This window comes from Lithobates pipiens, unplaced genomic scaffold, assembly GCF_037356315.1.
Source record: "Lithobates pipiens isolate NorthernLeopardFrog02 unplaced genomic scaffold, aLitPip1_a1.2 Scaffold_16, whole genome shotgun sequence".
Lineage (NCBI taxonomy): Eukaryota > Metazoa > Chordata > Amphibia > Anura > Ranidae > Lithobates > Lithobates pipiens.
This window is the reverse complement of record NW_027507748.1, coordinates 116,735,728-116,762,482: the sequence shown is the minus strand read 5'-3', so window position 1 is coordinate 116,762,482 and position 26,755 is coordinate 116,735,728. Positions and strand designations below refer to the sequence as shown.

Genomic DNA, 26,755 nt, shown 5'->3' with positions numbered 1-26,755 from the left:
GCAATCAGGCAGGCCCTTGCACCACGTAGTTGAAGGTAAATCTAAAGGAAATGAAATAAGAAAATTGTATAATATACGCCCAGCTCCAAGTATGCATCTGTGGATGGGTGGGTTAGGTTGGGGAGGGAGGCAGGTAAAGATGCATGTATCCTTTAAGTATAGTCTTGTGGATTCTGCTGTAAATAAAACCTGTTGGTTTACCTAATCCAGGCAATCCCTTCAAAGATACAGTGTTAATGCTTTGATTATGTGGCTTGTTAGAAATGTTACAATATTATCTGTTATTGCCAATGAGGAAATCAAAGCAGCCATGATGATCTTATCAGCAAGTTGAGGTTAGCTCAGGCTGTTACCTCTAGTTTACATTTTGAGCATTATATTTAGAAATCCTCACTTCCTTCCTGCCAGTAAATGATGGGAAAACTTCATTAAGACCTTAACGTGTTTATTTGAACGCGTTTGTTTATATACTCTTATCAGCAAGATTAGTCTTCTAGTGCTGCAAGACCATGGACACATTCTTTACCATGTACAAGGGCTTGTTCACATGCAGTGCAGAGATTGGCGGTTTTCTCGGTTCAGCGCTGAATTTATTTTCTATAGGAAAGCGCCTTATATTGTGCCATCATCACATGCATTGTCAGCTTGTCCTTTTGTCCCCCACCCCACGCCAACACACAAAAGTTATTTATGAAAGGTTAGATCTCTGGGGCCCCTGAGCAGACTGCACCCCCTGCAACCTACCTACATGTCCCGACATGTCTTCTATTTCTGTATTGCAGTGTGATAGTGCATTAGCATATGCCTGTCTGGGAGTGGACACCATTCTTGCTTTAGGGCCCATTTGCACTGTTACATTTCAATGCATTGGTTGCAATGCACTAACAGTGATGTCAAACCTTGGCACCCCAGATGTTTTGGAACTACATTTCCCATGATGCTCAACTACACTGCAGAGTGCATGAGCATCATGGGAAATGTAGTTCCAACACCACCATCACTGCACTAACATGTCCAGACAATAAAAATAGTGAGCCACTTTTGTGTTCGGGGGGGGGGGGGGGGGACTTGAAAAAGCATGTGCAGGTAATTGCATATACAGGCAGCCCGCTACATACAGCCATTCACTTATATTGGCAGCTATACGCAGTGCCAAGGCTTCCCAGCTGCAGGAAACCGCTGGACATTTTACACATCAAGACTTGAGATGGGTGGGCTAAACAAAAAATAAAAAATCCTCCATCCATAGTATGCACAGATGGGCTATTGTATTGTTACAGGCACCAGTGGCTGTCGGAATACCCGAACAGTGGCTGCATCTGATTGGCCAGCAATCTTCCACCCAGCTCCTTCAATTTTTCGGTCATAGGATGGTGGTGACAGGGTCACCCACAAAACAAATTTCAGTTGGTTCATCGGACACCTGCCAGAATTCAAAGTGTATGGCCAGCTTAAGGGCTGATTTAGACATGGGGTTGAGCCTTGTTTTTCCTGCTCCCTTTAAACTGCAAAGGCATTGGTCAGGGGAGCACACATGCCACGGAAAAACAATCCCCTCTCACATTCAGGGGCAGTACTGCTGCTAAACATGACCTATTCAAGTAAATGAGGGCACTCTGCAACGCCTCTGTAACATGCATATATTGCAGGCAGGTGATGTGGCATTTACAGGGTTCAAACGGGTAGTGAGGAGGCTACATATCGCCTCCCTGCTGTTTAACACCTATAAATGCAAATCGCTTTTCAGAGGTGCGGCATTGGTGGCCACTAGTGTAAACATTTTCTACAGTATGACTAAAAGGCAAAACTCTTGTTATGTTTTGGAGTGGAGAGGGATTAGATCAGCTGTCAGGCTTTTATTGCTAACTGTGCCCCATAGGGCCTCCTGTACACGGGGTGTTTAGTTTTCATACATGCGACTATGGTTTTCAGGTATGAGTGGCGGGCACAGCGGGATCACTCAGCCCCACTGCCAGGCAGCCTGTAAAACTGAGGCCCCATTCACACTATGTGTAGCAGGAATGCACGTCCCCAACTTGTGATTATTTGGGGGGCAATTTACCCGCATCTCCATGTGTCGCCCATCGGGCAGCCTATTAATGTGAATGGGCTGCCCTACTGTATGTGCATTTTGTCTCACAAAAGAAGCTTATTTACCTTTTTGGGTGGCTAGCTTTGCCTGATTTTCATGGGTCTTGCTGCGATTTCTGTCGTTTGGCAAAATCGTACTGCCCCTGGGGTGCCATTAGGAATGTGTGGCTTGCAAACATGTTTTGCCATGATTTTAGTGCGATTTGGAATTGAAGGCAGAATCATGCCGATCGCTAGGTGTAAACGGGGTCTGAGAGGCTGAAAGCTGCTGTGATTGGACGGTGCTTTGAGTGCTACAAATATTAGTCCAGTGGGTACCCTATGGGTGAATACTCAGAATGCAGACTTTATGCCAAGTGTTTGTCTCTGGGTACTTACCACCCAATGCATCGTCCAGTCGCATCAACTCTCCTCCTTTTGGGCCTCATTCATGTGGGGTGATTACATGCGTGTCCTGTGTTGGGCTGTGCTTTACCGGCACAGGGATGTACAGGTGTTTTGTGTATCCTTATCCTGGTGGTCCCATTGTTGTCTGTTGGGACACAGTGTCTGCATGGACACAACAATGGTCCTGCTGGAACATGGATGCATGCAACACCTTTGCGTCTCAGTGCTGGTAAAACACAGGACACGCGTGTAATCATCCCGTGTGAATGAGGCCTTCCAGGCAGTGAGGATGAATGGTGCTCCTGCGCCTTCCACTCATGTCCAATGCCCTCATGTACACAAGGCCTTAGCCCTGGTTCACATTGATGTGATTTGGCAATGGCAGCGTCCGAATCGGTGCGATTGCTGCTTGTGTAGCCCTGATCGCGGGTCTCATTCAGCACGCAGTTGTGTCCACCTGAGGATAAAACGTCTCAGCACATGTATGTATTGCCTAAGTCGTTCTCTTTGCAGCCCAAGGGGGAGCGGTAACAAGTCGGCTCAAATGTGTTTATTACTGCAAGGAGCCCTAATAGAGGGGGGATATTTCAATGGGGACACTGGTTCTTGCCCCCCCCCCCCCTTGCTTCCTGTTTTACATATAGAACAGGAAGTGAAGGGAAATTTCCCTAACAAAAACCCTAAAAAAAAACCTGATGTGATATAACTCTGCCTTTCTCCGGAATAAGTGTGACTTGAGTTTCATATTAATGCCTGAATTTTGGAGGCCTGTAGATGACTTGATGCCAAGGGGCAGGACGGGTGATCGGTGGGGTGAGGACACAGTGCATGACACCTGCTGTGAAGTCTCCGTTGCCGCACTGGATGCTGATTGGTTGGGGTGGAGTCGGATAATAAGGGGGCGTGCCTCATGGTGCACGCGGTCAGGACGCTCCTCCACTAGGCGCTAATCAAAGGCACCGGAGGCGGGGATGGAGTTCACGGACTGCGCATGTGTGAGAGCCGCCAGCTGTTAGCCGGGCCAGCAGGAAGCCAGAGGCTCAGTGAGTATGAAGAAGATCGGGGCTCCGGCTGACATGTGACTTCTCCGGGGGCTTTGCTGGGGCTCCGTCCGGCCCTTGTAAAGCAACATCGCCGTGTGCCGGAGATCAGACACCGGGAGCCGCGGAAAGTTTCATCGTCCCAAACAGGAGGTGGATGTGCGGGGAGCCGGGAGCTCCAGGGCGCCGGTGAGCTTATGTGCCGGTGTGGCCGGGAAACGATGACTCTGAGCACCTTGTCCCGGGACCGGAGGGCTGGACACCTGTGTGTGTGCTGCGGGGCCAAGATGATCCCCCACTTCTCCGAGAACGCCGTCATCTCCCAGAACACCATCAACCAGATGTGAGTACTACAGATCACCTTCCTCCCCCCTGTTTACTACAGATCACCTCCCTCCCCCACTGTGTACTACAGATCACCCCCGTCCCCCCTGTTTACTACAGATCACCTCCCCCCACTGTATACTATAGATCACCTCCGCCACCACTATACTTGTCATCTCCCAGATAACCATCCACCATATGCGAGTACTACAGATCACCTCCCCCACTGTATACTACAAATCCCCTCCACCACTATACCTGTCATCTCTCAGAACACCATCCACCAGATGTGTGTACTACAGATCACCTCCCCCCAATGTATACTACAAATCCCCTCCACCACCACTATACCTGTCATCTCTCAGAACACCATCCACCAGATGTGTGTACTACAGATCACCTCCCCCCAATGTATACTACAAATCCCCTCCACCACCACTATACCTGTCATCTCTCAGAACACCATCCACCAGATGTATGTACTACACATCACCCCCCCCCCCCCCCCCCAAAACATAACTATAGGGCACCTCCCCCTCCTATATGTCCTCTTCCAAAACGCCATCCACCAGATGTGAGTACATGCCGGGGTCACTACAGATCACTGTGTCCTCATCCACATTCCCAGTGAGTGATCACTCAGGGCCAGCTTTAAGTGCACACTGGTGCTGCTGCATAATGCTGCGTTCTTCAATGCATTTTTGTAGAGCAACTTTACGTATTTTTCATGCTGATGCTTTTTTTTTGTAGGATAAGATGACTGGATTTTATACACAAAACTCTGCCAAAAACGCACTTGCATGCGTTTTCCCAGCATTCATACTGAAGTCTGTAGGGCAAGGAATGTGCTGCAGGCGCCATTGAGAGTAATGCGATTTCTATTGTCATGCGACTCTGAGGGAAGTCTAGTGTACAGCGGGTCTAATGTCCTTTCCATTGTAATGCGGTGCAGCAGCAAGCGCATGAGAACATGTTCACCCCGGTGCGTTTTCTCCTGCGTTTGCTTTTGCACTGTACAACAATTGGGATTCCATTATTCTCTCTTCTGTTGTTTTTGGAAAGGTGCCACTTTGGCCCCATAGACATCAATGGAAATGCACCAAAAACACTTAAAAGGTACCTGTGTTTTTATTGCATTTTTGGCAGAGTCTTTTGTATAAAATCCATTGTCCTTCATGTGCGATTTTTTTTTTTTTTTTTCTTTTTTTTCTTTTTTTTTTATGGTTTTTAGGCTTGAATGCTTTTGTTTTAGTCAATGGATGTAGCTGCTGTTGGGCTGAAATGTTTCCAGCAAGCATTTAATGGAATGATCGCTCTGTGGAATGTATCTGGGCCTCCCAGTGAGCGGATTGCGCCGTCTGTGGTCCGTTTTAGTGACTTTGCCATCTTTTGCTGTACGGCAGGTGGTACCAAGTCGCCTTACATGGATCAAGCATTAGTACTTGTGTCTGCAAAGATCTAAACTATTGATGGTAAATATGGCAGGTGTCGGTCCTTAGAAGTCCTTGCCTGTTCTATTCGAATATTCTCTGTCTGTTTTAATGAAAACCCCCTTTGAGTTTTCAGCTTCTATAACTTCTCTGTATCCTTTCTGCAGGTCTTTGTTGCAGATTTTTCATGGCAGACTAGTGGTCGGGCATGGAATAGCAGCTTGTTAGGTGCTGGCTGCAGTCTGTAGTAATAAACTGTAATTACCAAGGGCAGTGCTGCGAGGGATAATCATGTCTGTCCCAAATGACGGCTTCTTTCATACATTATCTACAATTTAGTCTTTTTTTTTTTTTCTAGTTCCCCTCCCTTTTTAATGTGACATCCCAGGGAGCCTGTCCCCCGGGGGAAAAATAGCTTCATACTTGGGACAATGGGTCCTCTAGAGGTCTTCATGCCCACTTCAGGGAATCTTGCCATAGGCGCCTATTGATGCAAAAATGGACTGAATGGGCTTACTTGTTCCGTCCGTCCATACAACAGAAGTCTCTTTACAATAATGAATGGCCTGCATGTGCTCACAAGTAAATCTCTATCTACTGTACAAGGAGGTCAGATCTCCTACATGCTGTCTATATTATATGTGGAATAAATGTTTAATTACTGAGAATGCAAATATAACTGAAGGCAAAACATTTTACATTTGGGATGGAGTGGAGAGGGGTTACAACACCTGTCAGGTTTTTATTACTGTGTCCCACATCCCACATTTTGGGCTGTAACCAGAATAAAGTGGATATCTTCCTGTGAGGGGCACTAGATCTGGGGACAGCCTGGGATTCTCTCACTTTGGAGGGGTTTCCTCTCATTTCCTGTTTTGGCTATGGGACAGGAAGTGAAGGGAAATTTCCCCAAATGGGACACAGATTGCAAAAAGAAAAACTGACTCTAACCCCCATTACTCCATCCAAAATGGGGGAAATTTTTTTTTTTGCCTTTTTAGTTCTGCGCGGCATTGATAGGTAATGATGATGGGCAAGTGTGTTTCTTGGAAATGGTTACAATGTGTACTTATTACAATTACACTTATTGCTGTGCTAATTGACTTTGGATGTTTGCCTTGAACTCCGATTTCTAATCCTGATGTAAACAAAGAACATCTTGCTTCTGAACATCAAAGGCAAGCAGCCCGGTAAACACGATTGTTTTGTTCTCTGTTTTACAGCGTGTACCTATGTGTTTTAGAGAGGGATCCTTACCTTCTGTGTTGCATTGACTGGTAAAATGTTGTGCTGTGTGACCCCCAACACACACCTTCGCATCCACACAGATGTCAAAGTGGGAGTAGTGGCTGTGTCCGTGCAGCCGCTGCATCCCAATAGACATCAATGGGATGCATGAACACCTGTGCATCCCCATTCAGGTAAACAGCCCTGGACCAGGGTTCACATTGGCACACCCCGTGTGAACGAGGCCTATGGCTGCTTTCACATTGAGGCACTTTACAGGGCTCTCCTTTCACTCCAGTGTGAAAGCCCGAGTGCTGTCACACTGGCGTGGTGTGCTGGAAGGACGCTAAAAAAGTCCTGCAATACAAGTATACACCGCTCCGAAGGCCTCATGCACACTGAAAGTTTTTGGACATTTTTACAGCAGACGTTTTTGGCTTCGGATTTTTCTTTTTTCTACAGTCAACTAAATATAAACTCCCCATCATGTTATCCTATGTGTCCATGTACACACAGCCCTTTGAGTGGTTTTTGGCTGGGCTGTGTTTCGGCTTTAAAAAAAAAAAAAGTGGGTTCTGAGAGGAGTTTTCCAGCACCAACGTCAAAAAACACTGAAAAACGCGTCTCACCAGCGTTTTTTAGCTTTTTTTTCAATGCATCAAAAATGTTATCGCAAAAGCGCTTAAAAAATCACTGCAAAGCGACTGGCGTTTTTTACAATGTTATTTTAACGTCCAGTGTGTATGAGGCCTAAAGCACCCCTGCCCATTGAAATCAATGGGCAGTGCCGGTAAAGTGCCGCTTTTAACCCTTTTTTTGTCGATTAGCAGGGGTTAAAAGCTCCCCGCTAGCGGGCGAAAAGTGCTGTAAAAAGGTACCAGTGTGAAAGTGCCCTAAAGGTTTGCTTTGACAGCACAATTCATGATGTTTTCTATCTGTAGAGGTGTAGCTGAATGTTGCAGACATACGGAGATATTTCGCCACATAAACAGTTTCTCACATGAGTCATAATGTGCCGTACTCTTTAACTTTAACATGTTATTGTGGGTACCGGATATTGTGCAGGGAAGGTGTTGATGCAAATGGGAAGCAGAGACTTTACATGAGAAGTATAAAGGAAGTATCAATGTATTACTCGTCTTTATAAGATACTTTGGCAAATATAAAAAGCCAGATTCCCCCCCCCCCCCCCCCCCCCAATCTCTTGTCTTTTTACTTTTGCGCTATGATTTTTTCACTTTAAGGGCCCATTCACACCTCATGCAGCGGTGTGTTTTTTTTTTTTTTTTTTTTTTATCTACATCACAAATGCATGAAAAGTGGGTTATTAGGGTTCCAATAGCATATATCACTCCAGTGCATTGCGTTTGCGTTGGAGAATAAATTGGAACATACTGCTTTTTTTCCCCTGCACAGAACCGTATTGAAACATGTAAGAAATGCATAACAAAATGCACTGGACCCCAGTACAGAGCGCATTAAAAACACACATGGAGAAACCCATCCGGAATGGATCTGGAGGACCTTTTTGTGATGCGAATTGGTACTTGGGGCCCATTCACATCAGTAGGATGCATTTTTGACTGCACTCAAACTGCATAGACAGTCCAAAACCCAGGTTATCCTATCCTATGTGCAAATGCACAGAGATGTGCGTAACTGTTTGTAAACGCACTGCACATAAAAGCCAAATTAAGGTGACCTCAAAGGAAATGCAAACTTATGAAAAACTCACCTCAAATGCGCATAAAAACGCACGTCGCTGTGCGTGCAAAAATGTGCAGTGGACACATGGTTTCTGCAGTGAATGGCCCCTTATATAGGATTTATATAGCACCAACAGTCTGTGCAGCACTTTACAAAATAAAGGGAAAACCATACAGTTACAATTCAAGGCAAGCGGGTTAGGAGGGCTCTGTTAGTAAGAGCTTGCAATCTAAAACTGCAGCAAAACGCATGGCAAGGTGTATGCTCTGAACAAGCCCTTTAAGGCATTTTCTTTGCCCTGAGAGTTGCATGTGCTTAAAGTGAATGTATGGCAGTGCTTCTTTGCATCAGTTTACCCGCGCATGTATGTCCGGTATATTTCCTGATCGCGTGGCTCACGGGAAATTGCCGGGAAAGTTTAATAGGCATTTAAAATGCCTTTTAAAGCCCAGTGTACATGAACCCTAACAGAAGTCTAATGCTGAGGGATGTTGTTTGTATTTGAATTTTTGGTTGGTAGTCTGTTAGAGATAAGAGTGAGTAGGACAAGTAGTGTCTGCAGGACAAACACACTGCACTCTTGTGTGATGTGACACTGCATGGATAACACTGGGAATTCTCAGCAATGATGTTGACCACCTGGAACCTTTTCCAGATGTGATAGTTCCCAGGATATATTTATTTCACTATCCTTGTACTATGTATGGTCTGTATACCTGTAGCCAAGTTGAGTGCCGGTGGATGATCTTTGCAAATAGGCCATTGCCAGATAATGTTTTAAGTTGGTGTACTTGGTCTGATATTGCAGGTGACCAGATGTTCATTAAAAAAGTTCAACAACTGAATCACCAGTCTGTGCTCAGAAGCCTACCCTCCCATAAATAATATTACAAAAAAGGCAGTGCATCCATGCAGCATGTCATTGACTTGGTGCACTTTTTTTAAAGTGGGCCGTTCAGTAAGGGCCGGTTCACACAGCGAGGCGATGCGAGGCGACACGCCTCGCCTCGCTCCCGCAAGTCGCCCCCGTTCTGTACAATGGAACCGTTCTGAGAGGAGCGACTCGAGTCGCTCCGACTCAGAAAAAAGGTTCCTGTACTACTTCTGGGCGACTTCGGGGGCGACTTGCATTGACTTCTATACAGAAGTCCTCTGCAAGTCGCCGCTGAGGTCCCCGCAGGTCGCGGCGAGGCAAGTCGGAGACGCCTCGCTGTGTGAACCGGCCCTAACTATAAAGTCTGCAGAATTTAATTCCAAACACGTCACAGTAAACGACAACAGTGTAGTTTTTCAAAAAAGTCCACCGTTAATCATTTAAAAAAGCTGACCTTGACTTAACTCCATGCAAGTGGCATTGGTTTGGCTCAGATGATGTTGGTCTACTGCAAGCAGGAGGAAGCATTTTCCAAGTCTCCTCTCCCCAAGTGATCAGACTGGATATTTTAAGGGCCTGTGTTGATGGGCTTCGGACTTGTGTCAATCGCATCAGTTTGACACCCTTTTGAGATCAATGACAGGTGCGTTTGGTCTATCTAACCTGCTTCAAGCGGGTTTGGTCATCGTAGACTTGTATGAGAGTGTAAAACTCCCGTAAAAGAAGCCCATCAATACAGGCCTTATTTGTAGAAAAGCACAAGGTGAGAGAGCGCTGCAGAAGACTTATCTGTGGAAGACTTTTGTGAAATTAGGCAAAAGTTGCACATGCACCAGGATTCATAGGACTGTGTCTTGTCTGGGCAACCATCTCAGTCCAGGAAGTAGATGGTGACCCCGGTTAACGCCTGAACAAAGAGGCCTCTGTCCAGCTGATGAGCAAAGCAGATGAAGTCATTGTCCGGAGAAGACGGAATGATCTCTGCCTTCAGTATATCAGAATTGGCTGCTTCATTCTGCACAGACACCGCCGCGTATTCAGGGCCAACTTGTAAACGTCAATAATGTGTAATCAGCGGCACGGCCGGTTACACATTGTTGATTGCATGTCAGGCTGTAGCAGCAACGGCGGCCAGTGGGGTCCATGTATGGTGTATGAAAACAACATTGCCGCACAGAAAACATTTCTTGTTGGCATCAAGATCCTATGTAAATTTATACAGCCATGTGAATTAGACCTTGAAGTGCCTAGACAACGATGGCGTAAGTTTCGACATGCACGTGATGTAGTTCATATTCATTTAACAGCTCCAAAAGTACGGGGAACTGGACCTAAAGAGAACATCGGTCCACGTTCCGTGTCGTCTGGTTTCCAAGACTTTACTAAAGCTGATCTCCTTCAATTCAGTAGGTTTGCTATATATAGTGAGCTGTCTCCTGGAGCCATTCAGCTTTATGGTGAGAACCCTGATCTCACCTCGGGGTAAACGGAGCAGTCCCAAAGACTTGACCTTTTGTCAGGACAGTAGAAGCAATGACTTTGCAAAGTTACTTTGACACTTGCAAGCCGTGTTCTCTCCAAATAGTGCCGGCTCTTATCTGACTTCAGTTTCCTGTTTATACACATGGACACATTGAATTCTTGTGTGGAATATTTCATTGTCTTATTAGATAATATTGTAGCAGCAGACTTCCTCTGTGGTGAGACATTGGACACATGTCCTAGGGAAAACTAGGTGGATTTTCAGTGTGTTAACATAAAGCATGCATATCCTGTGTTTAAAGTGATTGTAAAGACTCGTTTGGGGGGGGGGAAAAAACCCCAAATGTTTTACTTGCCTCCTCTCTGCAGTTGGTTTTGCACAGAGCAGCCCAGATCCTCCTCTTCTCGGGTCCCTCTTTGCTGCTCCTGGCCCCTCCCTCCTTTGAGTGCCCACCAGCCAGCAGCTTGCTTTAGGGGGCACCAAGCCGAGTCTTGGCTCCAGGTATCCATTCAGACACTAAGCCTTGACCTGGCCCCGCCCCCCTCTCTCCCCTGATCAGATTGGCTGGCTGACTGACTGCCGTGGGAGCCAATGGCACTACTGCTCTGTCTTAGCCAATTGAGAGAAGTGTACTGGATGGCTGAAGGGACCGTGGACACATTATGCCTTTGCCTTGCAGGGAATTTTCTATTTTTTTTTTTTTTTTTTTTTTAACTGCGGTTTATTACCAGGGCAATAATAATGGCACGAGAACTGGAAGCGAGGGTTTTGCACCACATTAACAAAGCAGATAGAATGCCTTCAGGGCTATATGTGCCGGTTTCAGAGTGAAATAGAAACCGGTGCAAGTTTTAGTCCTATTTACCAAAGCAATCGTGGCAGTTTCATTTGAGAAAAATGTTACAGAAGAACTCCACCAGATTTAACCTGACCTTTAGAATGTAAAATGTCTGCTGGTAACCTGGCACACAGCTCACATACCTCTCTGCTTGTACAGTGAAAACACTAGATTGACAGAGCCCTTATATATATACAGAGACCCTCCTTTCCATGCCTATATGCTATTAACCTGGGCATATGCAGGGAGGTTACAGCCTTGCTTTTCTATTTTCCCCTCAATTGAAGGGCAGGGGTAAGCAGAGGTAGAGCAAGCATCTCCAGTGCTCTATGCTGTGTTTGGCTTCAACATGGCATATAAAACTTAACAGCTCCTAAAAGCAAAGTAGTTTGCATCCTGTTTGTTCTCATTTTAGAAGAGTGGCGCAGGGTTCAGGCTTGCCCCATTCTAATTCTCCCCCACCCTCTTCAGTCTGACATTTGCATGACCTCACATACTATTCAGCTTCTAAGTAGACAGCATGTGAGATCAGGGAGTTGATATGGCAGAAACTGTCACATTTTAAGGTCCATTTAGACTAGAGTAATCTAAAGTTGATAAAAAGTAATTAAAATATTTTTATTAGTAGCTCTTTCCAGTTAAAATAATAATGTATCCTTTTCATAAGACATGACTAATTCTCTTTAAGACCCATCGATGCAGGTGGAGGGGTACCTGTTAGGAAATAGCAGTGTGTGTGTGTGTGTGTGTGTGTGTGTGTGTGTGTGTGTGTGTGTGTGTGTATATATATATATATATATATATATATATATATTATTATTATTAACCAGTTTAATGTATGTGTATATGTATATTAATATTATATTAATGTATATTATATTATATTATTAACCAGTTTAATGTATGTGTACTAGGACATAGGAACTGATTAGAATTGGTTCAACCAAGCTTTCTCACAGTTTTTTTTCTGGTGGTTTTATGTATAATACCACTTGCTTTTGTATATATAGTCTAATATAACAAGACCTCTGAACGAGAACCTGCTGGAGTTGCCTGTAGCAGCATTTTACATCCCCCCCATCATCTAAAGTGCACTGGAAGGGGAGACTGGTTGATTTACTAAGGGCCGGATCACACTGGGGCGATGCAACTTGCCTCGCCGCGACCTCAGCGGCGACTTGCAAATGACTTCTGTATAGAAGTCAATGCAAGTCGCCCCGAGGTCGCCCAAAAGTAGTACAGGAACCTTTTTTTCTAAGACGGAGCGACTCGAGTGGCTTCTCTTAGAACGGTTCCATTGTACAGAACGGGGGCGACTTGTCAGATCGCGGCACCGCAAGTCGTGTCGCCTCGTGTCGCCCCCTGTGTGAACCGGCCCTAAGGCTGCATTCATACCTGGGTGTTTTATGAGCTGAAAACGCTCAACGAGCAAAATCCCATTCATTTCAATGGCACCTGTTAACATCTGAGTGTTTTGTCACCTGAAGCAAAATGCCTGAAAAATGCCCTTAGTTCAAAAAGAACATGAGCTTCTTTGGGGCAGATTAGGGGCCGTAGGTGACCTGAACAAATTTGTGCTAACGTGCGACTTTGAAATGCTCAGTTGTGAATGCAGCCTCAAACTTGAAGGTGCAATATCTGGTGCAGCTATGCATGGTAGCCGATCGGCTTCTAACTTCAGCTTGTCCAATTGGGCTTAGAAAAAAAATGGAAGGTGATTGGTTTCTATGAAGAGCTGCACCAAATTCCGCACTCTCCAGTTTTAGTAAATCAACCCTTCAGTCACTTTTACTAATCTTTGTTGTTAGGAGGTCTGAGAAATAAACTGTAGCTTTCCTTTCAGCTTTTAGTTGGAATAAGTTTGAGTTCAGCCTGTGCTGCTTATAGGATATGTCCAACCACAGGCCTTTGTCCTTGAAAAGCCGACACAATACAGACTAGTGCTATTTACTCTTTCACGTGGCCCACATTTCAGTTTCCTGCATTTAGTATCCAAGTAACACCTGCTTCTAATCTTTGTTTTGCCTTCCATTTGTATAGGTTTGGCTTTTAGGTGGCAACCTATCAGCCAGAACAATTACAAAAGAACGTTCCGAGGTTCTAGGACAGGGATATGCAATTAGAGGGCATCCCAGCTGTTGCAGAACTACAAGTCCCATGAGGCATAGCAAGACCCTGACAGACACAAACATGACACCCAGAGGCAGAGGCATGATGGGACTTGTAGTTTTGCAGCAGCTAGAGGTCCACTAATTGCATATTCCTGTTCTAGGAACTTTTACTAGCCTTTAGGATCACGTGACATTGGGCCTCCATGCCAGGAGGGCTGAACTAATTGGTTACCCTCTTGGCAGCGGCAAACATTTCTATGGGTTATTGGATGTTGAAAGCTGTGTACATCCTATATGAAAATCTTAACACTCGATCCTCGTATGGAATTTTTCTTCTGACTTTTCCTAGTGTTGTACCCAGCTTAAATGTTGTCCACATATTAATGGGTTACGAATCTATTCTGGGGATGCACTGCTACCAGTTTTAAAGACTGAGTACGGGTACCTATTACTTTTTCTCAAAAATCACAATACTTCTTTTTATTTACATTTCTTAACTTCTTTACTTCAATACACTTATTTGCTGTGCAGGTTTTGACTGCAGGATTTCATCCCCCTCCAGTGCGACAGCAGGTGCAATCTGTCAAATTGTATGACAATGGAAATGTACCTGAACCATGCCCAAAATCGCACCTGACTCTTTTTAAAAGCGCTCTATGGCTGGCTTCAAGGTATCTGTTTTAGTATCGAAGCATCGATATTGGTGCAACGCTAATATATTTTGATCGAAAAAGGTGTTTTCTTTCCTAGTTAATGTTTTGTGTGTGTGTGTGTGTGTGTGTATATATGTATATATATATATATATATTACACACATTGTATTCTAGCGTGTTTTTCTTAACTCTCTACCAAGGAACGCCATTGCAGGTCTCCACCCTTCTTCAGAATTACAATTCTTGGAATTCCGAAACGCTTTTTAGAAGCACAGATTTTAGGGAACTTGACATTTAATCTACCTTGGGGCAGGAACACAAGCGAAGAACATTTTCTGATGAACATTTTAATTACTGTATAGCACTCGCACTCCCATCCTTGAAACAAGAAGATGTTGTTTAAATGAGTTTGATCAGAGATTCTAGTCTAGATCAGGATAGCTGCACTAAAATATGTAAGTTGTGGTAACCACCATGCGGTATGTTGACACGTGATTTCTGCAAGAATCAGCAAATTCAACCCCTTAAAGCTTTTCTTGTTATGGTAAACGTTTGCCATTTTGGCGGGAACTATCCAAAAAGTTGTTTTTTGTGATGCACAGCATGTTGTCGGGTATCTTTTGCATCCAAATTATGTAAAAACACCCCAATGAGGTACAGTGTCAATTTACAGATATTTATTTCATACACATGATGTTAAGGCGGACCTTTAGAGAAAGACAGTCTGCATCTAACCCCCACGGCCCCAGTTACACAATCACTTCATCCCCCTTTTTTTTTTTTTTTTTTTTTCCTGGTGAAGTGAGTGAAGTTGATGCGCCTTATTCACACCATATATGTTCAGTGGTTGCATTGAATGAAATGTCTTTAATGTTTGATAAAGTTTAAACTGGGTGAACAGTGCCTTGACTTGTAACAATGCAAAGCACCACCCCTACACAATGGACACCAGTGTCCCTATTGGATGTTTTCCCCTCTATGACTTTTCTAGGGACAATCCAAAATTTTGTTTTTTCTTTTACTTTCAATATTAACCACTTCCCAATCCGAGACATTTTTGGCACTTCGCTCCTACATGTAAAAAATCTTTTATTTTTTTCCTAGAAAATTACTCAGAACCCCCAATAAGGGGTTCAATAAGACCCCACATCTCTCCTCCAGGCTGGAAAGGCTGAGATAAAATAAAAATAAACTTTCTCTGCCTTTCCAGCCGCGTCCTCAGCTTTGTTTACATCCGCTGTCACGCCTGGGCCTCCGAGGGTCATAGAGATGACTGGGGACCATCTGGTCACCGGAAATCTGTATTCTCCGCTTCCGACAGCGACTGATATGTTCTCCAGCTCTGAGATCGCAGGGGCGAATCGGAAGAAGCACCGGAGGTGAAGGGGGATGTCCCCTCCTGCTGCCTGTAAGAATGATCAGGCGGCTGAACTGCCGCTATGATTGTTCTTGCGGTGCACAGAATTTCTGGCTGAATAAAATGATATATGGATGATGCCTGTAGCTGCAGGCATCCTTCAGATATCCCCACTGAAAGACCGGGACATCATATGACGGCCTATGGGCGGGAAGTGGTGAACAGCATAAACAGGAGGGTGACGCTCCCTAACGGGGGGGCACAGACAACAAAAACTGACAGGTGATCTAATCCCTCCCCACTCTGTCCAAAACATAAAAAGAAAAAAATGTTGCCTTTTAGTTATACTTAAGGCTTTTATTGCAGTGAAAAAGTATTTCAAATTCTAATCCACCTTGGAGAATTGTTTGGTAATTTGGTTTGGAAGAGCTGCCCATAATGCAGTTCTGCTCAAGTTTTGAAGGCTTGTTTATCAGATATTGGAACCAGTTTATAAAACTATAGGCCATTACAAGTGGTCAGAATCCTCCTTTTGTTTTCCTGTGCTGGATACAGAAAAGCCCAACAGTTGGTGTAGACGTGTGTACGTTCCTGCTCTGTAATCTTCTCATATTGGTACAGAAGCTGAAACACCTGCTTTTAAAATAAAAGCAAACCGTTGGCTAATTTGTAATTATCCTGCCAGGAAAATTGACACACAACACCCCGTGTCAGGGCAGTTTTGTTTGTTTGACAGTACACATTACGCATCTGGTGAAAGCCCAAAATAAGCAGGTAGACATCACAGTGGCACTTAGAGGAGTGCTGCTGAGCCACTTCAAAGAGGGTTGTATGTGGCGGGAGCTGAACCCGGATGTGTCGCTGTAATTAGGTGCACAGTGTGACTACATACATCAGTTTAGTATGTGTTTACTTCTGCTGCTCCAGTAACATTTCTATTACCACATGTGAACCGAAACCAAGAAGTCACTGTCTGTGTGGAAGGCATTATCTCCAGAGCAAAGTCTAGCAGACCTGTTACTCATGTCCTGGGTTTCTCTCCTGTGTTTACCTACCAAGCGGTCACACTGGACACGCCGGTGATTGGCACACACACACAGGGGAAGTTGCTGCTCTGGGTTCCATTAGGGCTCTTTCAGTCTATATGCATTGGGCTGAGCTGGGTTACCTTTGCACGGTGTGTAGACAATGCAGTTGGCCTTGTGTCCTGTGCGGTTCCCAGCACTGCATTGAAAAACAGTAAAACATGCAGTACTTTTTTCAGTATAGTGTGTTGCAACACAATACATCACAACCTGCTGCAGTGAATGAAATGTCACTTTGTGACATTTCAATAAAGTTAAAAAAAACAAAACCAAGTAATGTGTGCATCATTTATGGGCATTGGTACCACTCCCTTCACAATGCACACCAACAGCCACAGTGTAGTGCCCCATTGGTGTGAATGAGCATTTATACTTGACTACCGTTAAAGTGAGCATCTGCTACACACATAGCGCTAAGGGCAAAACTTTTTTTTTTTTGATGGTTATAGCCGTGTGTGTGTTTGTGTGTGTTTTTGTTTTTTTATTGGGGGGCTTCCGACTGGGAGATTTCCCTTCACCAAGTCTCGATTCACACTGGTGCAATGTGGGAATTGGCGCAATTCCTTTATGCGGGTTGTCGCATCTGGCTTGCAGGCAGTTCACACTGCTCTCTGCGAATAGCTGCGTGTGTTAATAGAAAGTCAATGACGCCCCCAATCTTTTTGCAAAAAGCAGTGCGAAAAGGGTCCGCACTGGATGCCATACAAATTGTATGGCTGAATTCACATCACATAGACATCGCATGTGATTTAATTAAATGCGATGTCTCTCTGGCATTACATTTAGCGTGAGCCCAGCCTTATTGTCCTCCAATTGCCACAAAAGTAGCCACATTTTTTTTGTCTAAATATTGGAAATAACTGGAAGCCACCAAGGTCCCAAAAACGAGTGCCCCCATTTTTTTCCCTTCTAATCTCGTGCATTCACTATTCAGATAGCTGATGGTGCCAACAGTGGAGATTTCTTTGTGTATGACGTTAAGCGCGTGTGGCGGAATCGGTTGATTTTCTTTTGTTCAGCACTTTGCACAGGCCTATTGACACCTCTAAGTGTGCACGGCTAGCTTTATTCCTGGTTCACACTGCACTCCGCATTCCGATGCAAATCACATGCGATTCTATGCCATGCTGTTTGATCCTATTAATTTGGAATGGCTCAAATCGCACAACATTTGCATGAAGAAAGTGCGGACAGCTATTTTTTTTTATTTTTTTTTTTTTTATTTTTTTTTTTCAACTGAAACTACACACTTGCAATCTAGTTTAGGCAAACTGCATTTTGTGACCTGCTTTTGGGGTTTTCGTTCACTTTTAATTGACACCCGCAGCAGATAGCATGAACACAATTGCTGTTCGGGGCGGGAACCGCACAGGCATTGCTGCGTTTCCCGCACCGCATCAGTGTGATCCAGGGCTTGCAGCTGGGTTTTCTCCAGTGTTTATGGGCAGAAGATTTTGTGTAGATGATTGGATAGATCAGCCAGTGGTTTCTTGTAATATGTTTGGTCCTCCTACAAATTGCCAGGTTCAGCACCATGAAAAAATGCTGAGAATTGCAGGGGGATAGTTGTGAACTTGGATAAAGGCAAGTTGAGTGGACGTTCTAACTTGAGCACAATTGCAGCATTTGCTGGCCAACCTTTGGGTAGCGAAGTGGTTGGTTTTATGTGTTACCTGGAATCGTACATATAGAAAAATAGTTTTCAGCCTGACCTGGCTTTATGTCCTGTTGCGTGTATCCACCGAACAATAGTGTGTTTTGTTATTGAAGACGTTACAAGCAGGTGCGACAGTGCGGTTATCAGTGTGCAGCCGGAGTATGTAAGGCTGCAGATTAATCAGTAACAGCATTTGTTTTATTTTTGTTTTTATGTCAGACTGCTGCAACGCTACAAACTTTGTTACTCATTTTATGAGACATAAAACAAAAACAGTGAAGTCTTGGCTGTACAGCCAGTTCGAAGTTCAAATCCTAAATTCTAAACAAATTTTCCAGGGCTGGGAACAAGGATGGCGTTGATCTGCCCAGAGATTGTGCAGTCTAAGCAGGTCAACTGTTAGGAGACAAAGGACAATAGTGGTAGGCTCCTATTCATTGTCTGCTAAACAGTAAATATTCACATCTCTGCGCCTACGTGTGCCATTACATTATAAAGTCACGCTCTTGCTGCGGCAGCAGCTTAAAATGTTCTCCATCATCTTTTTCGTTCACGCGGTAAGTGAAGAGATACTTCAACACAGGAATTCTAGGTAAGGGAAGGCAGAAAAATACACAATGGTGCATTGCTGTATTTCAATCTACATTGTAAATCCATCTAATTATGGTACACGGACAGGGTTAAAATCGAATAACTTTACATACCTTATCTTGGGGTTTCTCATTTTATGTATGTTTTATCCAGGTACAGTAGCCTTACACTAATAGAATTGTTTGATCAAAATTTGTATTGTAAAAACATTGTTTTGATTTTGTAATCGATAGTAAGGTCAAATTGAAATACATTTTTGACCGTAATATTTAGAAAATTTAGCATGATGCAAGATTTTTCTCAAATTGTGATTGTGGTTTTTGTTCAGGAAAATACATTCATTCCAAAATTGAATCAATCAAATTTTTAAAGTACTTTTGAATGACCTTTGTCAAGTCCATCGAATGTACGTAGAATTTTCATACGAAGATGGATATGGGATTTTTTTGCGATGGGTTTTTTTTTTTTTTTTCGATCTAAACCTGTTTTCCATATGTGAGATGAATAGATTTTAATCCCAGCTTGAATGAAAGTTGCAGCTGCTTCAAGTGCTTGGCGATCCGCACAGGTCTTGAAATTGCAATCCATGGTCTGTTTTCTAGCGTGCACTTTTTTTTTTTTTTCCCGTGCAATGGATGGCTGTAAACTTTTGCATCAGTTGTAGAACCATATGAAGTGAAGTGGTTTATTATTGGGGTTGCACCGATACCACTTTTTTCTAAGACTGAGTACAAGTACCAATATACTTTTTTTTTTTTTTTTTTTTCTTTTAAAAAGATTTTATTGAACAGTATTTGACAATAGGTTATGTACATAATATACAACAGAAGTAATGAAGCTCAGAGTTAAATATTCAATACAATGTAAATGATCTATTCAACTATAATTACTACTATAACAATAACTCATATTAATGGTATGGTTTATTAGAGGAATTGGCTTCTTAAGTAGGAAAGAGCTTCAAAATCATAATAGGAATAGATGGAGAAGAAAGTAAAGATAGGAAGAGAAGAAACTAGGAAGGGTAGAAGAGAGGTCCGCAGGGTCGAGTCCAGGGCCGCCGTATTACCCAGAATCCATATACTGTAATCTCTTACCCATCGGGTCAGCTCAATACTTTTTTTTTTTTTTTTTTTTCCCCCCCCCCCCCCCCCCCCCCCCAAGTACTCGATTGCCGATGCATTTTTTTTTTTTTTTTTTTTTTAGTCATGTGACAGTAGCACTGACGGGCACTGATAGGTTGTACTGATGAGGTGTGATCTGTCAGTAGTTTAATTAAAAAAAAAAAAATATATATATATATATATATATATATATATATATATATATATATATATATATATATATATATATATATATATATATATATATAAATATTATATGCACTGCAGATGAATGGACAGGAGATAGAGGCTCCTCTCCATTCATAAACTGAAGCATTGTATGTAAACACAATTTACTCTGCTCAGTTATGAATGGACAGAGTCGGTGATCAGACTCTGCATTCAGAAAAGGAAGGAGTAGGTAAATTACGTTTTACCGGCTCCTTCCTCTGCTCTCCATCCTGACAGATCTGGGGCAGAGGAGTGGAGGAGGGGGAAATGGAGGACGACACGGGGACAGTCAGGGGATGATCAGTGGGGGCTGTTACAAGCACCAATCTGCCTATATAGATTTCAGTAAAGCAGCTGAAAGCCATGGGAGTGAGAGGAGGAGAAGCGGTTATTAGCTGCTTTATTGAAAGTCATACAGGGAGATCGGTGCTTGTAACGGCCCCCACCACTGCACCGCATCCCCTGACTGCTTAGGCATCTGAGCATTTGCCTGAATACTCATGCAAATGCTCGATATTGGTGCAACCCTATTTGATATGCTATACAAGATTGCAGTAAAGGTACTATGCTCTCTGCTGATGGTTGTAGAGCCTGTTGACCCCCATGCACGCCTTATTGTCCTTCGATTCTGTTAAACCTTTTCAGTTGACTGCCAGTCACTGTTCACTGATCTAAATGGAGTGATAATGGAAGCCCAGCAGGCTGTGGACTGGTTTTAGATTTATTTAAAAGGCAAGCCACATGGACCATTGTTTTTAGCTTTTGCCCTCTCTTCCACTGGAGATCTTAGGGATGAGCATCGAAACAACATCTGTATTTTTAATCCGCCAAAATAACCTGTTTTACTTTTCATTCTGAACTTTATGTAGCATTTTTTAGTTTCGATCTGTTGAGCAGGGCATAGACATGGGAAAAAATTTCCTCTGCTGGAAGTACAAGTTTGTTTAGTCTTCTTGATTAAAATAGCTGGTGATCCTGCCATGAAGGTTGAGGAACTTCTGGAAGACAGGGTCAAAACAGATGTTCGCTTGCGCCGTCGCTCTATGAAATGGGCTTCTGATGGAGACTGCAAGAGGCTGTTATAGTATTACCCAAGTATGGTTCACTTTCACCACCATCAGGAATCCCACCATGAGAAATGCCATGCCTCAATCACCAGAGACTACAAGAGGCCATTTCAGCGCACATTACACAACCATGATCCACTGTTGTCACCAGGAGACATCAATTTCCCAGCCTTTTGTATGTTTTAAGAATTGCCTGGAGTTCTAGGGCACAGTAAAATTCTAAGTGGTCTTTAGTGCCCATTACAAGAAGCTTTTCATGTACTGCTCCCGTTGAATGTGCCCACCATTTAATAAGTGTATGAGGGTCGTTAAAAGAAAAACAAAGCTCCATTTAAGTAGCTAATTGGAAGTGGTTGTGCCGGCCTGACTTTTTGTCTTCATGGTTCCTTGATCACTGTGAATACTCTACACTTAACCGGCCTTTCAAGACGAAGAGAACTGTTTGGATCTAGTCACACATCCTTTAAAGTAGAAGACATTCAGTCAGTCATTATCTCTCAGCAACGTTTACTGAAGTTAGAAAGTTACAAGTCAGAAGTCATTCTGCTAAAAAATAGTGTGGACTACCCTCTCACACGTGCGCTATATTACCATAAGTATTGGGATGCCTGCCTTTACATGCACATAATCTTTAATAGCATCTCAGACTTGGTCCATAGGATTCAATATGGAGTTGGCTGGCTCACCCTTTGCAGCTATAACAGCTTCAACTTTTCTGGGACGGCTGTCCACAAGGTTTAGGAGCGTCTATGGGAATGTTTGACCATTCTACCAGAAGAGCGTTTGTGAGGTCAAGCAGTGATGAGGGCGAGAACGCCTCGCTTGCAGTCTCCACTCTCTCTCACTGTATCTGTACCACTTCATCTCTATTACATGGGATTATGGCAATGGGTAGTTTACAGATCATGGCTAGAATGAAAGATGGATAGTTTTTGGTACAGCTCACAGGAAGTGGCCGGATCAACATGTGTTTGCTGAAAATGTTAGCTTGAAAAAAAAAATTAACTCAGCCATTACATCCAAAGTCTAGTAAACTGCAATAAATTACATTTTGATCTTGGGTTTAGTCATCTTTTAAGTCCTATTAACATCTGGCGTTTTGTGATTTTGTGGAGAATCGCAAAATGCACAAAGCTTGTTGGAATGCCATTCATTTTGTTATGGCTACAAAAAGCGGTGTCATTTTGCAGTGACTAGTGTGACGGACAGCATTGTGCAAGGCATGTGACCCAAAAAGCAGCTGGAGCTTTTTTTGGACAACAAGCTTTACGTAGTGCAGCTTTGTGTGCAATTTATCGCAGCAAAACCGCCCCTCCATTTAGGTGTCATTAAAAATGAATGGCACCCAAACACACGTGGTACGTTCTGCTACTAGTGCAGTGCCAACTGGAGTCACAAGCTGAATCGGAGTGATTCTGCCCAAGATCCCAAATCGCCAGATGTGAATGGGGCCTGAAGTTACCCATACAAATCTCAAATTTCAGCCTATTCCTGCAGGCCTTGTCAACACCACTTGGCTTAAAGCAGAGTTCCACCCAAAAATGGAACTTCCGCTTTAAGGGGGGGGGGGGAGCGGATACCCTCCCGGTGCACTGCGAGGGAGATCACCTCTCCCCCCTCCCTCTCGGCAATTATCTGGGAGACGTCACAGTTCCCAGATTGCCTGGCCATTCATGGCTCGTGCATACTCGGTGGGTGCCTGGTTGTCAAGTCACAGCCGGGTGCCCACAGTTACAATGCTGGCGCCACAGAAAGGAGGGGGAGACAAGCGGAGCTTCATTCCCCCGCATTGCTGGACCCTAGGACTGGTAAGTGTCGGATTATTAAAGGTCAGCAGCTGCAGTATTTGTAATTGCTGACTTTATTTTTTTTAAGAAGAACTCCGCTTTAACAAACTTTGCTGGAAAACGAACTAGTGATTACATTTTTTGTTATTGTTTTTAGATATACTTAAATTTTGTATTTGTTTCGTAATAAAGATATTATTGGGCAAAATTGCTTTGTTTAATCGCCTGCTGTTTTTTTTAATGTATTGGTGGACTGTGTGTGTCTTGGTACAGGACAATGATAGATCCTGCTTGTGATGCAGTGTTGCACAGGACACACTTGGTTTTCAGTACTTATTTGGTATTCATGGTGTTCGGTAGTCACAGGCCCCTGCTCAATTCAGACAAAGTCAATGGGGGCTTGATTCTTTTTTCAGCTGGGATGTTTTAGGCATACCAGGGCTAAATATAGAGTGCTCTATGTTTGACTAATATGGAAAGGGACAGTATATTGACCATAGCCTAGCTTACCAACTGAATTTACAGTAGATCTCCGGTCTTTAACACTAAATCAATTCATAAGTTACTGTGTAATGCTCCAGCTGCCCATAATGGCAATATTTGATCAGTAGTATGTATTGTTGCAGAAAAAAAATTGTAATTGTAAACTAAATTGTATTTTTTATTTTTATTTTTTACTCTGTATAAGATCTAGTCTTTTGAGCTGCTTTGCAAAAAAATTAAGAATATGGCAGACCCCTGAAACATTATTTAGTTACATTAACATTGTACTTGTTCATGTGCTCTACAGACTTGCCTTTTATATTTTGTATATTATCTAGGAACAGGGACATCACTGCAACTTGAGGTCTGAGATTATTCAATGTTAATTTATCGAAACAAAATTGCTGCTACTGTGTATACATAAACTGCAAAATACCATAATAACTGCACTGCTGTGATATGGAAGATATAATCTCCTTATGAGATATTTGGTTGCAGTTAAACCTGGAAACACTAGTTGGGGGGGTTTGTTTTTTCTGGTTCAATCCAGAAGGGCTGAAGGAAAAAAAAAAAACTGACCGCTCAGGATGAGCCACTGTACTAACAATCTTAGGTTAGTACAGCAATCTCCCATGCTGTTCTATTGTGTTCTGACAGGGGGGACGGCCCCTTGCCAGAACATGCTGGTCAGCACATTCAGCTATTGGTTGAGAGCGCTGATCGGGAGGTGGTCGGCAGACCTTTTTTCTGTCATGCCCCTTAGTCGGAAGTCAGACCAACTCCAATACTCGCGGGCTAAACGTCAGCCAGTTGTTGTTTGTATCTGCCGATGACGTCCAACATTTGGCCCGTGTGTACTAGGCTTTAAAATGGATCTAAACTCAAGAAGAAAAACTGAATGTATTGCAGTTTACCTTTTCTTTGGATGAGGTGGCAGAATTATTTTTATGTTTTCACACTTTTCACTCGGTGATAATGGCAGGACACAGTCCTAGGGTGACTACTGTACTGTGTCTAGGAGGAGCAGAAGCATTGTCACCCTAATGCAGGCCATACACAGAGCAACATTTCTTTCTTGCAAACCAGGATTGCAGGAAAGAAATTTGCTTGATTTTTTTTTTTTTTTTCCCCCCCATCAACAGTGCTTTTCCAGAGTGGGACTTTTGGGAAACTCTAATTTAATCAGATATTGCAGTGCTGATCAGTGTTTTTCTGACATCGGGGGCATTCCCATACCCCATCGGGAACCATTCCCTCCTTCCACCTTGTTTGTGTGGATGGGAAATTCAAACACTCAAAAGCACAACCCCTTGTATATTGCCTCCCAGCATGCTTGTTGTATTACAATGCCTCTAAATGTCAGAATTCCAACAGTCCATTTCCTAATCGGACTGTATATTACTCACCCCGCCTTGTATGAAGCATGTGACCTCTGTTTTCTTCCAGAAGAATTTCTCAACTCGTGACCCTACAGCTGTTTTTTTTTTTTTTTTTTTTTTTTTTTTTTGTAATGAGATTCTTAATATTCTAATGTCAGCTTTATAAATAGATGCAAAAAACTACAATGGCAGCCATTTATTGGTGGTGAACCTTTGAACCCATTTTTCCAAAAAGGTATCCCATCTTTAGAATATATATAGCAGAGATATGCAATTAGTGGACCTCCAGCTGTTGCAAAACTACAAGTCCCATCATGCCTCTCCCTCTGGGTGTCATGCTTGTGGCTGTCAGTGTCTTGCTATGCCTCATGGGACTTGTAGTTCTGCAACATCTGGAAGTCTGCTAATTGCATATCCCTGATATATAGTAAAACCTTGGATTGCGAGCATAATTCGCTCTGGAAACATGCTTGTAATCCAAAGCACTTGTATATCAAATCAAGTTTCCCCATAAGAAATAATAGAAATGTAAATGATTTGTTCCACAACCATTTATTCATAAGTCCTTCAGTTTATAGTCCATATAAAAAGATTATAACAATGTGATCAGGGTGTGTAACCATAAAATGTCCATCCACAAATGGAAGAGAAAAGAGGCGCCTCTAAGTGTAACAATATGGTTACATTTAACGAAGGTACAACATTTATAAACTCCCATGGTTGATGATTAAAAGAGGCACAACTAAGTATGTGGTCATCCGGGGTAAAGTGGTCCACATAGACCATCCCCCGCACCTCCGGCTCTCACCGCTGTCAGTCTGCCATTGTGACCGGCAGACTACCCTGCAGTAGAGCAACCTGAACGTGAGGTTTGAACTGATCGTGGAACGCAGCGTGGAAGAGACAATGTCAATGGCGGTGTGGGGGATGGTCTATATGGACAGCTTTACCCCGGATGCCTGCATACTTAGATGTGCCTTTTTTAGTCATCAACCATGTGAGTTTTTAAATGTTGTACCTTCATTAACCTCCCTGGTGGTTTTCACGAGTGTGGCTCGGGGTTGAATTTCAGCAAAATTAGGGGTAACCCTCGGGATTGCAGTGCGGTATACGTACCTTGTCCCCAGGATCCTGCGATGTCCCCCCACTGTGTCCGTGGGCTCTGTCCCTCCGCCTGATGCCTCCCTGTGTCGGGCTCCGTTTCCTGCGAGCATCGTGACGCACAGGGCTGAGCCCCGGCGGCATATTCAAAAAAAGTGAAAAATCATAATGCAGTGTAATCTTACAGATTACATTACTGTATGAAATTATTTCAAATCCCTTTTGTCCAGTGGCCTGCATGCAGTTTTATATGATCTATACTGTTCTCTGCCTGGAAACTGGAGATTGTCCATAGCAACCAAAAAGTGTCCCTTTACGTCAGAAGTAGTTTTAGACCAAGAAATGTAAACTTCCTTTGTGACAGTACTGGTGTCTTTAAGATGGCAGTAATCTGGGAAGTGATGTCATGACATCGCTTCCGGATTACTAGATCTGAGACCCAAATGAAGCATGGGTGGCTGGTTGCTCGGCCCTACCAGGGGGTCAGGAGAGCACGGGTGAGCCATGGGAGTGAGGGGGATGTGTCCCCACTGCTTGTACTAACAGCTGAGCGGCTGCTGAGCCACATCGGTTGTGATTACAAGTAAGTTGACCGTCCGCTCTAAGATCAACACCGGGTGATGCCTGCAGCTTTGAAGCAATATCGGTCAATCCCTAGTTTGCAACCGATACCGACTTTTCAGAAAATGGTGCTCTTGGTCTTACTGATAATCGGTGATCCCTAGTAGGAAGTGTATCCCATCGTTTCT

The 26,755-nt window shown here is 43.5% G+C and overlaps 1 protein-coding gene across 3 annotated transcripts in view; it reads left to right on the top strand.

Moving 5' to 3' along the window:
• SSH2 (slingshot protein phosphatase 2) overlaps window positions 1-26,755 on the top strand; it is a 317,108-nt gene that overhangs the window by 224,941 nt on the left and 65,412 nt on the right. The window contains exon 1 of one of the 3 annotated variants that reach the window (XM_077480334.1): window positions 3,458-3,861. The exons of the other annotated variants lie outside the window; for them this stretch is intronic. Coding sequence (XP_077336460.1) covers window positions 3,716-3,861 — 146 coding nt within the window. The 5' untranslated portion in view covers window positions 3,458-3,715. Of the gene's footprint in view, window positions 1-3,457; window positions 3,862-26,755 lie in introns of those variants that run through there. 3 annotated transcript variants of the gene reach the window in all.